The sequence below is a fragment of the Perissodus microlepis genome, chromosome 23 (assembly GCF_051167445.1).
Source record: "Perissodus microlepis isolate ML-2025 ecotype Zambia chromosome 23, ASM5116744v1, whole genome shotgun sequence".
Lineage (NCBI taxonomy): Eukaryota > Metazoa > Chordata > Actinopteri > Cichliformes > Cichlidae > Perissodus > Perissodus microlepis.
The window spans coordinates 40,525,813-40,537,492 of record NC_140482.1 but is presented as its reverse complement, the minus strand read 5'-3'; the positions used below and the strand labels follow the sequence as shown (position 1 = coordinate 40,537,492).

General features: G+C 42.3%; 2 protein-coding genes across 4 annotated transcripts in view; both read left to right on the top strand.

The window, feature by feature from the left end:
- The window catches only part of btf3l4 (basic transcription factor 3-like 4), a 7,079-nt gene extending 5,235 nt beyond the window's left edge, over positions 1–1,844 (top strand). For both annotated transcript variants that reach the window (XM_084921666.1, XM_084921667.1), the window contains exons 5-6: positions 1,110–1,166; positions 1,407–1,844. In XM_084921666.1, the coding sequence (XP_084777792.1) occupies positions 1,110–1,166; positions 1,407–1,453 (104 nt within the window). In that variant the 3' untranslated portion in view covers positions 1,454–1,844. The remainder of the gene's footprint in view (positions 1–1,109; positions 1,167–1,406) is intronic.
- A 106-nt stretch (positions 1,845–1,950) lies between these two features.
- On the top strand, positions 1,951–11,067 carry zfyve9b (zinc finger, FYVE domain containing 9b). 2 transcript variants are annotated; one of them, XM_084921664.1, is made up of 16 exons: positions 1,960–2,225; positions 3,523–4,232; positions 4,372–4,471; positions 4,552–4,754; positions 4,878–4,989; positions 6,320–6,442; positions 6,681–6,836; positions 6,946–7,170; positions 7,249–7,331; positions 7,472–7,576; positions 7,658–7,808; positions 8,512–8,592; positions 8,832–8,994; positions 9,264–9,369; positions 9,454–9,633; positions 10,409–11,067. In XM_084921664.1, exons 1-16 carry the CDS (start codon positions 2,162–2,164, stop codon positions 10,568–10,570), a joined length of 2,724 nt encoding a protein of 907 aa, XP_084777790.1. In that variant the 5' UTR covers positions 1,960–2,161; the 3' UTR covers positions 10,571–11,067. The 2 variants fall into 2 exon arrangements, with proteins under 2 accessions (XP_084777791.1, XP_084777790.1); XM_084921665.1 differs by lacking the exons at positions 9,454–9,633; positions 10,409–11,067 and having other exon boundaries at positions 1,951–2,225; positions 8,753–8,994; positions 9,264–9,363.
- Positions 11,068–11,680: the final 613 nt, after the last annotated feature.

The following is an 11,680-nucleotide window of genomic DNA, read 5'->3' as shown; positions in this document are numbered from 1 at the left end:
AGGCACGTCTCACATTTTGGTTTATTGATAATAGATTGACAGGAAAATGTAAATGTTTCAAAGAAGAGCTACAACACAGTTAAATATGCAAAATCCACTTTATACTTAATATTTACTTTTCAAGGTGAAGCAAATCTTTTAAAGATTAGTTTTTCCAGATGAGCCAAGATGGTATAAACATATACTGGCCACTTTATTAGGTACATATGTTCATCTAGTCTCTAACAAACATATCTAAGCAGCCAATCACTTGAGAGCAAGTCAGTGCATTTAGGCACAGAACCAAGCATCAGAGTGGAGAAGAAAGGTAAAAGTGATTTTGAACATGGTATGGTTTTTGGTGCGATGCCATGAAAACGTTCGTCTGAGTATTTCAGAGGCTGCCGATCTACTGGGATTTTCCCGCACAAGAAGGTAATCTCTAAGGGTTTACAGAGAGTGGTCTGAAAAAGAGAATATATCCAGTGAGTGGTAGTTCTCAGGATGAAAATGCCTTGTTAATGCCAGAGATCAGAGGAGACTAGCCAGACTGCTTCAAGCCAATAGAAAGGCAACAGTAACTTGTTAGAATCAAGTTTTGCAAAAAAAAAAATCATCTCTGAACCAGCAACCTGTCAGCTAACAGCAGGAAGCTGAGACTGCGATTCAAACAAGCTAAGGCAGTAAACGACTGGAAGAAATGTTGCCTGGTCTAATAAGTCTCAATTTCAAGTGATATGAGCCAATACTGGCATATCATAGAGATCAATACCAGCATATATGATAGAAAACTCAGCTCAAAAAAACCTCTCACCTCTGTTTGCCAAATACAGAGACAAGCGGTGTCTCCACATGCCACCAGTGCAGCTTCAGTGCTCCTTTCATTGATTCTTCAAGTCTCTGGGCCTCATTGTTCTGAAAGCTATTCCCTTATTGTGGAGAATGCTAACATGGTGATGCCAAAGGCCACTGCCAATGATCCATCGCTCATGGTTGGTGAATGGAGTACTGTCATACTGGAAGAGAACACTCGTATACAGATATGCTTCATCATAGGTTAAAAGTCATTATTTGAGGCAACTTTCTATCACTTTCCAGCTAAAATGTGTTTTTTGTGCATTTCGTCTTAGCTCTTGAAAGCAAGGCTCCAAAGCCAGAGGACATTGAGGAAGAGGATGATGTGCCAGGTATGCAGTGTCACATGAATAAAAAGAAGAATAATCAGAATGAAAACTTAGAGACAGCTACACTCTGTTAAATTTTCATTGTAGTATTGGAGATTGCTCTTTTTACTCAATTTAAGTCAATTTGCTCTTTTGAATATTTTTCTGCAGCCTTTAAAAGTTACTACAGTTGAACTCATGTATGTGACTTTAGATTTTTCCTCTAGTTTAACTACTTAATGCTGTGCTTTTGCTGTTCTGTAGATCTCGTGGAGAACTTTGATGAAGCATCAAAGAACGAGGCAAACTGACAGAAAAATTCACTGGACTGAAGTGGAGCCTCCGTCTGTCTTTTTGAGTGTAGTGATCAGGGCATATCAGACAAATATATCCCACAGACTTTTACGTGTTCCCATGACCTACAGATGTCTGAGTCACACACTAGCACTACTAGGTTGTGTATTTAAAAAAGAGAGAGAGAGAAAAGAATAAGAACCCAACGCTCATCTGGTAAACGGGGAATCTCTTCCACACTGTCAGTCATTATCAGATTACTGTGGTCTTTAAAGCCAGTCTTAAGAGATTTTTTTGTGTTTTGTTTATGAAACAAAAAAGACGTTTAACATTTTTTTAAATGATGCTGTGATCATTGACTGAATGTTCTGAATGTTTTTATCAATAAATCAAAGAATTGTGTGCAGATTCATGTGAAAAGAAGCCTTGTCAGTTTCCTACAGAATGACAGGTCGTGCATAAGGCTGGATTTTTATGTTTGGCACCTTAGCTCTGCTGTCTTGGCTTGTACACCGTCCTGCGGGCTGTGTGGACAGCAAACTGGGGAGGGACATTTCTGCACACCTCTTGAGTTTCTTCAAAGAGCTGCAGAGAGGCACGGGGGAGGAGGGAGATCACACAGAAGGGGGGGTAAGAGAGAGGCGAAATCATCCCATCTTTCGCTTGTGAGCAAGGCACTGCTGCTTGAATCCATTTTCCTCCGCGCTCAGATGTAACAGGATAAAATGCTGAAGTTCTTCACAGCGCGGGATGATGAGAATGAAAGCCTTTTGGGAGCAATAACTGAGGGTAAGACGTTTGATTGCTCTGGAAATACCGGGGTGGGAATGCGTTTACTCCCATTCATTGCTTGTGCGCGCGCGCTTGTGTGTGTGTGTGTGTGTGTGTGTATGTGCCACTGAAAAAAACGCTGATATAACACTTGGCTGCGCGCATAGACCGCGTCATCTGAAAAGCGCGTGCGCGTATGTGTGCGTGTTGCGCACTTTCGCGTGAACACGGGCTGCTTACATACATACTCCACTGTAGCCTCAGTCAGCGTCACCTCAGTAAAGTGTCCCGGCTGATCCGGTGTACCGGGGTGCGGGGTGAATGTCGCATTGCCTCCGGCCTCTGTGCCCGCGAGCACATTAAACATTTGCACGTGTGTGGAATGCGTCACTGTCCCGGGAAGTGAGCGCTCAGTGAGCCGGATCGGTGCAGGCAGGCACGCCGCTGTTTCGGGAAGTCTTCACTTTGTTGCCTTCGGTAGAAATGACGCCGCCAGCTTTTTATTTTTTCTTCGTGTTTTTTAAGGATGGCTTTCTGTTGTAAATGAGCTGCAGTGCAGTTTAACGTGTACAGTTAGTCAGTAGCGCCCAATGTTTTGACGAGACTTTCAATCGAATACTCAAATACATGACGATCTGCATTTAAACCTATAAGAGCCTTATCCCCTTAAACCGGCCTATTCAGGAAACGCTGGTAGCTCAATGAAACATCAGTTGTGCATACATTAACTCCCTTTGCGCTGCCGGCTGCTAATGTGCTGGGAAGGGCATTGAATCAGTAATTGGCTGTAATTACGGGAGGTATTCTTAATGTAGAAACCTTGAATGGAGTGATTGCAGAATCAAGCGGCTTACTTGCATATTTTTATTCTGAAACATGCAATAGACACAGTACTGTCACTTGAAACATCTTTTATTTGTTCATTACACATATTTAACATCCGCCTCTGTGTGTGTAACAATATGGCTCAATATAAGGAAGCAGCAAAGGTTTTGACACGTTTAAACACAAAATTACTGCTCAACTTTTTGTTCTCTAAGGAACCAGCTGCTATATGGTATCATTAATCTCTTGTACAACTACCACTGGCTATTTTGATCATCAGATACACCTCTCAAGGGCAACCACACTAATGCTGCCATTAGTGAGGACTGAAATCTAGAAGATGTCTATTTAACAGTGAACAGCTTTTTCACCTTAATGAGCAGACAGGACGTGCATCATTGTATATGCTAGTGTGTGTATGTTTGACAGATAGAGAGATGGAGATGTTGACTTCCCCTTCTTGCTGGTGATATCATTATCATTGAAACAGATGAAGGGGACAGTACGTCTCTTCAGGACACCAAGCACCACTGGCTGAACAGACCCTGTCTGCTGGTGCTCAAAGATGGAGATGTGTCAAAACCTGCACTGGACTGTAGAGAAATCAGACCGCAATCTCCATCTAAAGCCACATCGGATGCGACGCTCAGAAGCAAATCTGGACCTTGTGAGCAGAAACCTATTGAACATCCCACTGAATCTGCTTCCCAAGTGGAGAATGGCAGCTGCACTGTGACTTCCATCTCCACATGGGGTGAAAAGGAGTCCCCCAGCCCTCTAGTGTTGGGCCCAGCAGAGGCCGCGTGGGCAGAGGAGGAGGAAGAGAAGAACCAGAAGTCGCCGGTTCTCCCATCAAAGGAAGACTCTGTGATTGAGGAGAAGGAGCGGGAGGAAAGTGGGCTGGAGCAGCAGGATGAGTCCTGCAGCTTGGAGGGACCATCTCGAGGAGATCAGACAAACACCAATAAGGCTGGGGCAGGCCGCGGGGAGGAAGCGATGGGTGAGTGCGCTGCTTCTCCTGTGGATCTCGATGACATGTCTGAGACGAGCCCCGTTGGCATTCTGTCCAAGGATCGAGTCACTGTCCTTGGTGAGGTGGCCCCCGTGTGGGTCCCCGATGCCGAAGCACAGGTCTGCATGAAGTGTGGTATCAAGTTTACATTCACCAAGAGGAGGCACCACTGCCGTGCCTGTGGGAAGGTAAAAAAGGATTTAAAAGTTCATTTTCTGTGTAATTAAATCTGAAGTGAAATAAAATTAGCAACTTGATAGTTTATAAGTGGAGTGTACGTGTGTGTCTCTGTTCATGTGTGGTGTGTGTGCATGTGTGTGTCGTCAGGTTTTTTGTGCACTTTGCTCCAGTTTGAAGTTCAAACTTACACACCTGGATGGGAAGGAGGGACGAGTATGCATTTCCTGCCATTCAGCACTCATTAAAAGTGAGCGTAATTTTTTTTAGGTATTGCTGTAGTTGTATTTTTGAAATCATGCAGAAATCATTCTTGTATCTTGTCTTCAGGGATGTCTCCAAAAGGAAAAAGAAGGGTGTGGTTTGCAGACGAAATCCTCACCAATAAGCATTCAGAGTCTGCCCCGACCACACCCGTCAGGGAGCCCGCGTTCTCACCGCTGATGAGTCGAGTGCTGGGTGGGCCTGTTAAAAGTCCTGTGGGTTCACCCCAGATCAGGAGAACTTTGAGGCCACATGGAACAATGATTGGTGTAGGTTCACCCAAAACGTGCCACTAAAACTCGACTACAGGGAAAATGTTGTTGTTGTTCTGTGATTTAGAGGAAAATGAATGATCTATGTATTCTCACTCCTCTGCCTCCCTTCAACTCCAGGAGGCCTGTGGTCCCTACGGCTGGGGAACCACGGCTTTAGTGAGCAGCTCTGCTAACCTCATTCCCTTGGATGGCTTGCCACCCATACTCACCTCCACAGGAGTCAAAGGAGGTAGGGCTAGCTCGAATTTAGAGTTTAAAAGTGAAAAGTAAACTTATTGTGTTTCCTCCTCAGATCCAGATACTTCTTGTTTTTCATTACATTCCTCCCATTTTGTTAATGCTTTCATGTCTTGCATAGTGCATGGAGCAAATATTGATGGCGGGTCACAAAGAAATAGGAGTTCTATGCAAATTGGGCAGCCCATGGCAAGGGGAAAAAATGGTCTCTGATTTTGAGCAGTTAATAGTTTAGTGATGAAGAGCAGATGGAGTAAAGTGAAAGCAGCAATTACAGATTCACACTGAATAAATTAGTGGTTCCTCATTTTTTTTCTGCTCACCCTCCTTTGCCCATAACATTCCCCATAGTTAATACAGAAAAACAACTTCACTATGCAAAAAAAGAAATGAGGAACAAGTGACTCTGTAAAGTGTCCATCTTGTTCCACTACTTGCTGTCAGAAGCTACTATTTTATGACAAGAAAAACACAGTGTTCTCTCTCCATAGCCCACTATGGTGAAGCCAAGATTTGCCTTTTCTAGGCTTTGATGTTTGGATGGTTAGTGCAGTTTTTCTTTTTTCAATCTTATTTAAGCATTAACCAACAGTACCTTTCACAGACCTGTCCATGGCTTGCTTTCAGGGCAAATCTTGTAATTGTAATTTAGCTTCACTGCCCCTCCCCTTTTATAACTCTTTTCCCATCCAAGGGAACCACTGACCAGAAACTAGCACCTTTGTTTTGGTTTAAGCACTAACCAGAAGGGACAACTACAGCAAGTATTACATATATGCATGATTTCCACCCATTAATCTAAAGAGCCAGTTCATAATTTCACAATGCCAAATATGCATGATGAATCTGTATATGTCTTTATGTTACCAACAACTTGAGCCACATTTGACTACTTTGCTGTAAATAATTCCAAATATTTTTTTCATGCTCACTCAGCTGCTCTAGCTTGTGCACATGCTCCGATACCTCTTTGCTGCTCTTTGTGATTGCATTGTTTAAGAGAACCAGGCAATCCTTCCACATGGTCCATATATATTTATTTATTTATTTATTTATTTATTTATGTGTTGGGTGTTCTGACTTACTACACTCGAATGCTGCTACTTTAATTTATTACGTGGACACTGTAATGCCTGGTTAAATGGGGCAGTCCCAAGGCATTAATAAAACTGATCTGTTATTAATAACAGCTACCTGCTACTTGCCATCTTATTTAGAGCCACACTCTAATATTAATCTTTAATGTAATACTGGGCTGTTTTTTGTGGTGAGTAAGAGTAGATTAGAAAACACTTTAAAAGATGTTCTAATCTACCCCCCAGACTACACTGTGGAGGAGCAGCCCTCCGAGATGCTCCTTATTCAGGAGTTGGAGAGCGGCAGACCCAAGCCTCTGGTGTTTGTTCTCAATGCTAACCTGCTCGCTATGGTGAAGTTGGTCAACTGTGAGTATCTTTCCCCTCTTACCTTTTACTGTGCATTTTGAACTGCATACAGAACTTAATGTACACATTTAAAACTGAGCAGTGTCAAGAATTACATCACTATGCAGAAAATATTTTGATCATTTTTTTAAATTTTAAATATAACTTCTGAGTATATATTTCTACCTCTTACATCTTGTATTTGTTGTTTAAAATGTCCATATGTGACTGCCAGCTTGTGCTTGATTTCCCTGATTAGACGTTAACAGGAAGTGCTGGTGTGTGACAACAAAGGGAATGCACGCTGTAGGGCAGGTGGAGCTGGTGGTGCTGCTGCAGTGCCTACCTGAAGAAAAAAGCTTCCCCAAAGACATTTTTAGGCACTTCATTCAGCTGTACAGAGACACTTTCACAGGTCAGAGCATTACAAGCCCATATACAGCATATTATCAGTCTCTACTTCACGACTGTAGTATTTCTTCCCTCTTATAATTACACGTTTCGACATCTTTATGTTTCTGTAGGGAAGGTTGTGAAACACCTGTCACTCTCCCTGTTTGGCAGCAGCTTCTTTGGCAGTCAGGATCATGCAGGCTTCCTGTACGTTCGCTCCACTCTCCAGTCCCTTCAAGGTCTACCTCTGCCAAACCAGCCCTACCTCTTTGGCCTGCTGGTCCACAGAGCAGAGGTGGCCTGGGCCAAAGCCTTTCCCTTGCGCCTCATGCTGCGACTGGGCGCTGAGTACAGATGTAAGCCAGGCAACTATGTAAGCTCTCTGAGTTATAATGTTTCTTCCCCAGTTACCCACTTTCTGTCTCTTGTTCCAGTTTACCCATGCCCTCTGTACAGTGTACGCTTTAGGAAGCCCTTGTTTGGGGATATAGGTCACACAATAATGCGACTGTTAGTGGTGAGTATGGCATTTTGTAACATTTTTTTGTGTTGTTGCAAAACCACCCTTCCTGTCAGCAGTGGAAGTTTGGTGTCACAACTTTTACTAAACATGGTGTAACAGACACCAGATCTTTTTACCATTCTGCTTTGTTCCAGGACTTTAGGAATTACCGTTACAGCCTGCCAGTGGTATCGGGGCTCACTGTGGACTTAGAAGCTCATAGGACTTGCATAAAAATCCCGAACACTGGGTATAATGAGGTAACACTAAGCCTCACAGAGTTAACGCTCTTACATATAGTTTCTTTCTCTATCATTTACCCGTGTTATCTCCCATGTTAGCTAATGAAGGCTGTGAATAAGTCCAATGAGCATGTGCTGGCAATAGGGGCATGCTTCAATGACACTGCAGACTCCCACCTCATCTGTGTCCAAGCAGACGATGGCCAGTATCAGACCCAAGCCATCAGCATCCACAATCAACCACGTAAAGGTAACAACACAGGACTCAGGTTTCTCCCAGCATGGGATACAAGAACCCCCTGGGGTTACTGTTGGGGCAGGAAGGGACACATGGAAAGTTTTGCTCAGCTAATATGAAAATCTGAAATTACTTTATTTAAGCTGAACAAATGAGGCTAAAACAGCAGCTAAAAGTATAGTAGTACTAATACTTCTCCAGTTTTGTTAAACGATGAGGATCTAATAAATCAGCTAAAAGATATGCATAAGCTTGAAACAGCTAAGCATGATCGATAAATGATCAATGAAATCTTATCGCTTACAGTAAATCTTTAGCTGAATATACTCCAGAGAACACTGAAGGCAAAGAATAGATTTTACACATTTTAAATTTAGAAGGCATTCAAGTAAATTTGCTGCACAAACTGAATGGATTCTGCACAACAAAAACATTGTGCAAACCCACTGAATATTATTACAGTGCATCTAAACATGTAGCTCATGGAACTGCATATAAAACAAAACTGTTTGAGTGTGAACTTAAGTGCAGCGGAGCAAAAGTAGGAGAAAATTCGAAAATGAAAAAACAACAGTGGTTCGAGATGTTAATCGCGGCCAGTTCCAGTTATGTGACTCTAGGTGGCAGTGCATGCACTTGTAGTTTTTGCCTTGTCACTGTAAAGACTGATCAAAATGACATTCCTTCCTTCCTCCCTTCCTTCCTTTCTTCCTAGTTACTGGATCATGCTTTATTATATTCAGTAGTGCGCTGAAAGCGTCAGCAGGATACCTGGCCAAATCCAGCGTTGTAGAAGGTAGGATACCCTCTGACCAGAGAAGCCAGGTTAACCATTACTTTCTCCTCACCTCTGAGGATAGCCATCATTTACATTTTAAGTAGAGCGCCCCTGCTTAAACTGGCTTATTCAGAATTTGTTGATCTTTGTATGTGTGTGTCTGTGTACATTTTAACAGACTGTTTGTCTAGGCGTGTGTCTCCCCATTGGTGTGTGTTTGTGTGTGTTTCTCCTGTATCGCTGTCCCCTCTTCGCAGATGGGCTAATGGTGCAGATCACCGTGGAAACCATGGCGGAGCTCCGTCGATCACTACGGGAGATGAAAGACCACACTGTCACCTGTGGACGGCTGGACCAATCAGAGAGCCAGGAGCTTGTTTGTGTACAGTGGGTGGAGGAGAAATGCACTGTGAATAAGGGGTGAGTGTGTCCAACTGTTTGAAGTGCAGGAAGGCTTTTGTGTTCAGTCCAGTAGAACAATATAACACCCATTCAAAAGGTAGCTGTGAAAAACTAACAGTGGGCCATTAGTTGATTAGAATTTGGAACACCCTAACAAAGAGCTGCAAAAAAGCGTGTAAGAGTCCAGTGTAAACAGGAGGGCTGGAGTTTAAATCTGTACACATCCTTTTCAGTCTGTTTTAAACTGTGTGTAGATGTAACCACATATCAATGTTTGTGTTCTCCAGCATCATCAGCCCCATCGATGGGAAATCAATGGAGTCTATCAGCAGTACCAAGATGTTCCAGAAGTCCGAATACAAAGAAAATGGAAAGATCATCCGCTGGACAGAAGTATATATAATGATCTGCTAAAAAAGTTAGCATGTCCATGTGTACAGCCACCCCTCTTTACATTTGCGTGAATATTTTGTGCAGGTGTTTTTCCTGCAGACAGGTGATAATCCCAAAGGAGCAGTGACTGACTCTGCTGAACACAACCGGCTCACGGAGAGAATCGCCCGGGCATTTTGCTTGGCACTGTGTCCACACCTTAAACTGCTGAAAGAGGACGGGATGGCCAAACTGGGACTGCGCGTCACTTTTGACTCCCAAGAGGTCTTTAAAGAATTTAGCTTCTTGTAGCCAGAGAGAGAGAGATGTATAACTAACTAACTAATGTGTGATCTATTTCTGCCAATTTGTCTGGTTAAACTGGCCTTGTAAGCATCAGCCCTGAGCCATGTAAGGTCACATCAATAATAATAATCTAAAATAAAATACAAAAAATAGTCAGGGTTCTTTATGGTAAAAACGTAGCACTGCACTAGTAATTTAGATGGAGAGCAGAGTTCATTTTTAACTATTTAAAATTTGTTCAGTGGTCGAGACAAATTAAAAAACAATTTTTTTAAGTGACGGAAAAATAAGAAAAAAAGACACTAATGCAAAAATGTTTTTAGCTAATTGAATATGTATTGGAGCAGGCCAGTGATTTATAGTAGCAAAACCTTCCATTCATAAGAAGATGAACAGCAATGACTGTGAACCAGATTGCATACAGTATGTGGTGATTAAGACGGATTTACCCAAGCTTCCATATCGTAGGCTGGACGTGTAGACTGTGGTCTATAGACAGATTATCTGAGATAATGTGTTACTTAATGTGCCTCACCCACTTCTGCAAGTAACACAAGCTTTGTTGTGAAATAAAACAGCTTGTGTTACTTCCCAGTATGAACTTTGACTACAGCAACACGTCGTTCTCTTGTGGAAAAAAAATAGAAAACCTAGCCTAGAATTTTATCTCATTAGTAAAGAAAGCTTTGAACAAAGTTTAGAACACCACTGTGGCTTTTTAAAAAACTAATAAGTGGCTTATTTGTTATTTCAGGCTGGATTTGTGGCAGGAAGCAATGGGCAGCCTCTCCCAGCTCAGTACCTCAATGCGCTGAATAGCGTGCTGATTCCTGTCATCCACAGCAGGGGGCGCAAGAGGGACGGCGAGCCCATAGTGATGGAGCTCATTTTTTACATCCTTGAGAACATCACTTAGAGAACTCAGACTTTCCACTAATTCATCTTCTTAACCCTGACCACTGCTTCATCTCCAGCACTTCTCACCAGTTTCAGGGCAATAAAAGCATTCCAAAGGCAAAGCGGATCATATCCAAGGTCCGCATCCATCTCATCCAAGAGACCTGACTCTTTGTGGTTTTCTGATCTCACTCGGCCCAGCCACAATCAATCAGGCTACGCATGAAACCTACGATGGACCATTAGATAAGGGTGCAGCTCTCGCACTGTAGTAGCAATTTCATGGCTTGAAATCATCAATGTCACAATGTTTAATACATATTTTACAGTCAATACCTTTAAAGTGATAGCTCACAACCTTAAAGCTAAGAGAATGACTTGAAGTTATGTATCAAATCCAAATAGCAGCTTCATGCGCACTGAATGAATGCCTGGAGAATGTTTTAATATTTGATGAATTTTAACTGACTGCTCATGAAATGTAATGTTAGCTTGGAATTAAACTTGCAACAGTGACCGAGTTCTTGCCTATTGCCCAAGGACCGTGAGCGGTTTTACTGAAATATTACCATTTTTCATCAAAAGGAAGGTTATGCTTTTTACCGTTTACCGCCCCCCCAAACTCATTCCTAGAGATTTGACTTTTGCTCCTGTAAGACCTAGAAACATGTACTTGTGACCTCCTTAGTTTGCTTTTGGAAAATTACAGTTTTTAATATAACCATCAAAAGGCATTATATTGTAGCTATAAACAATTTAGGTCTCCCACCATTTAAAAAAAACCACACACCAACAACAAAAAGTTCTGAATTGTTATCCAATTTATAACAATTTTAAGTTCATTTATGGCTGCCTATGCAGAATAAGGGAAAAAAAATTCTGCAGTGTAATTTAATGATTTTAATATCATTTTATATTCTGGATAGTCAAACAAGATAAATTATCTGCCTAACACAGGCAAAGTAAACCTTTTTACAATCACCCCATTCCTGACCCTGATGAACTGATTTGAGCGGGAATTGTTCTGGTGGTTCCGGTCTGCGGGATGCCATTTCTGCCTTGTGCCATGAAGAATAGAGCCCTTGTTGACCTCCTACTTGCTGCACATATTTGGGATGGCAGAGACAAG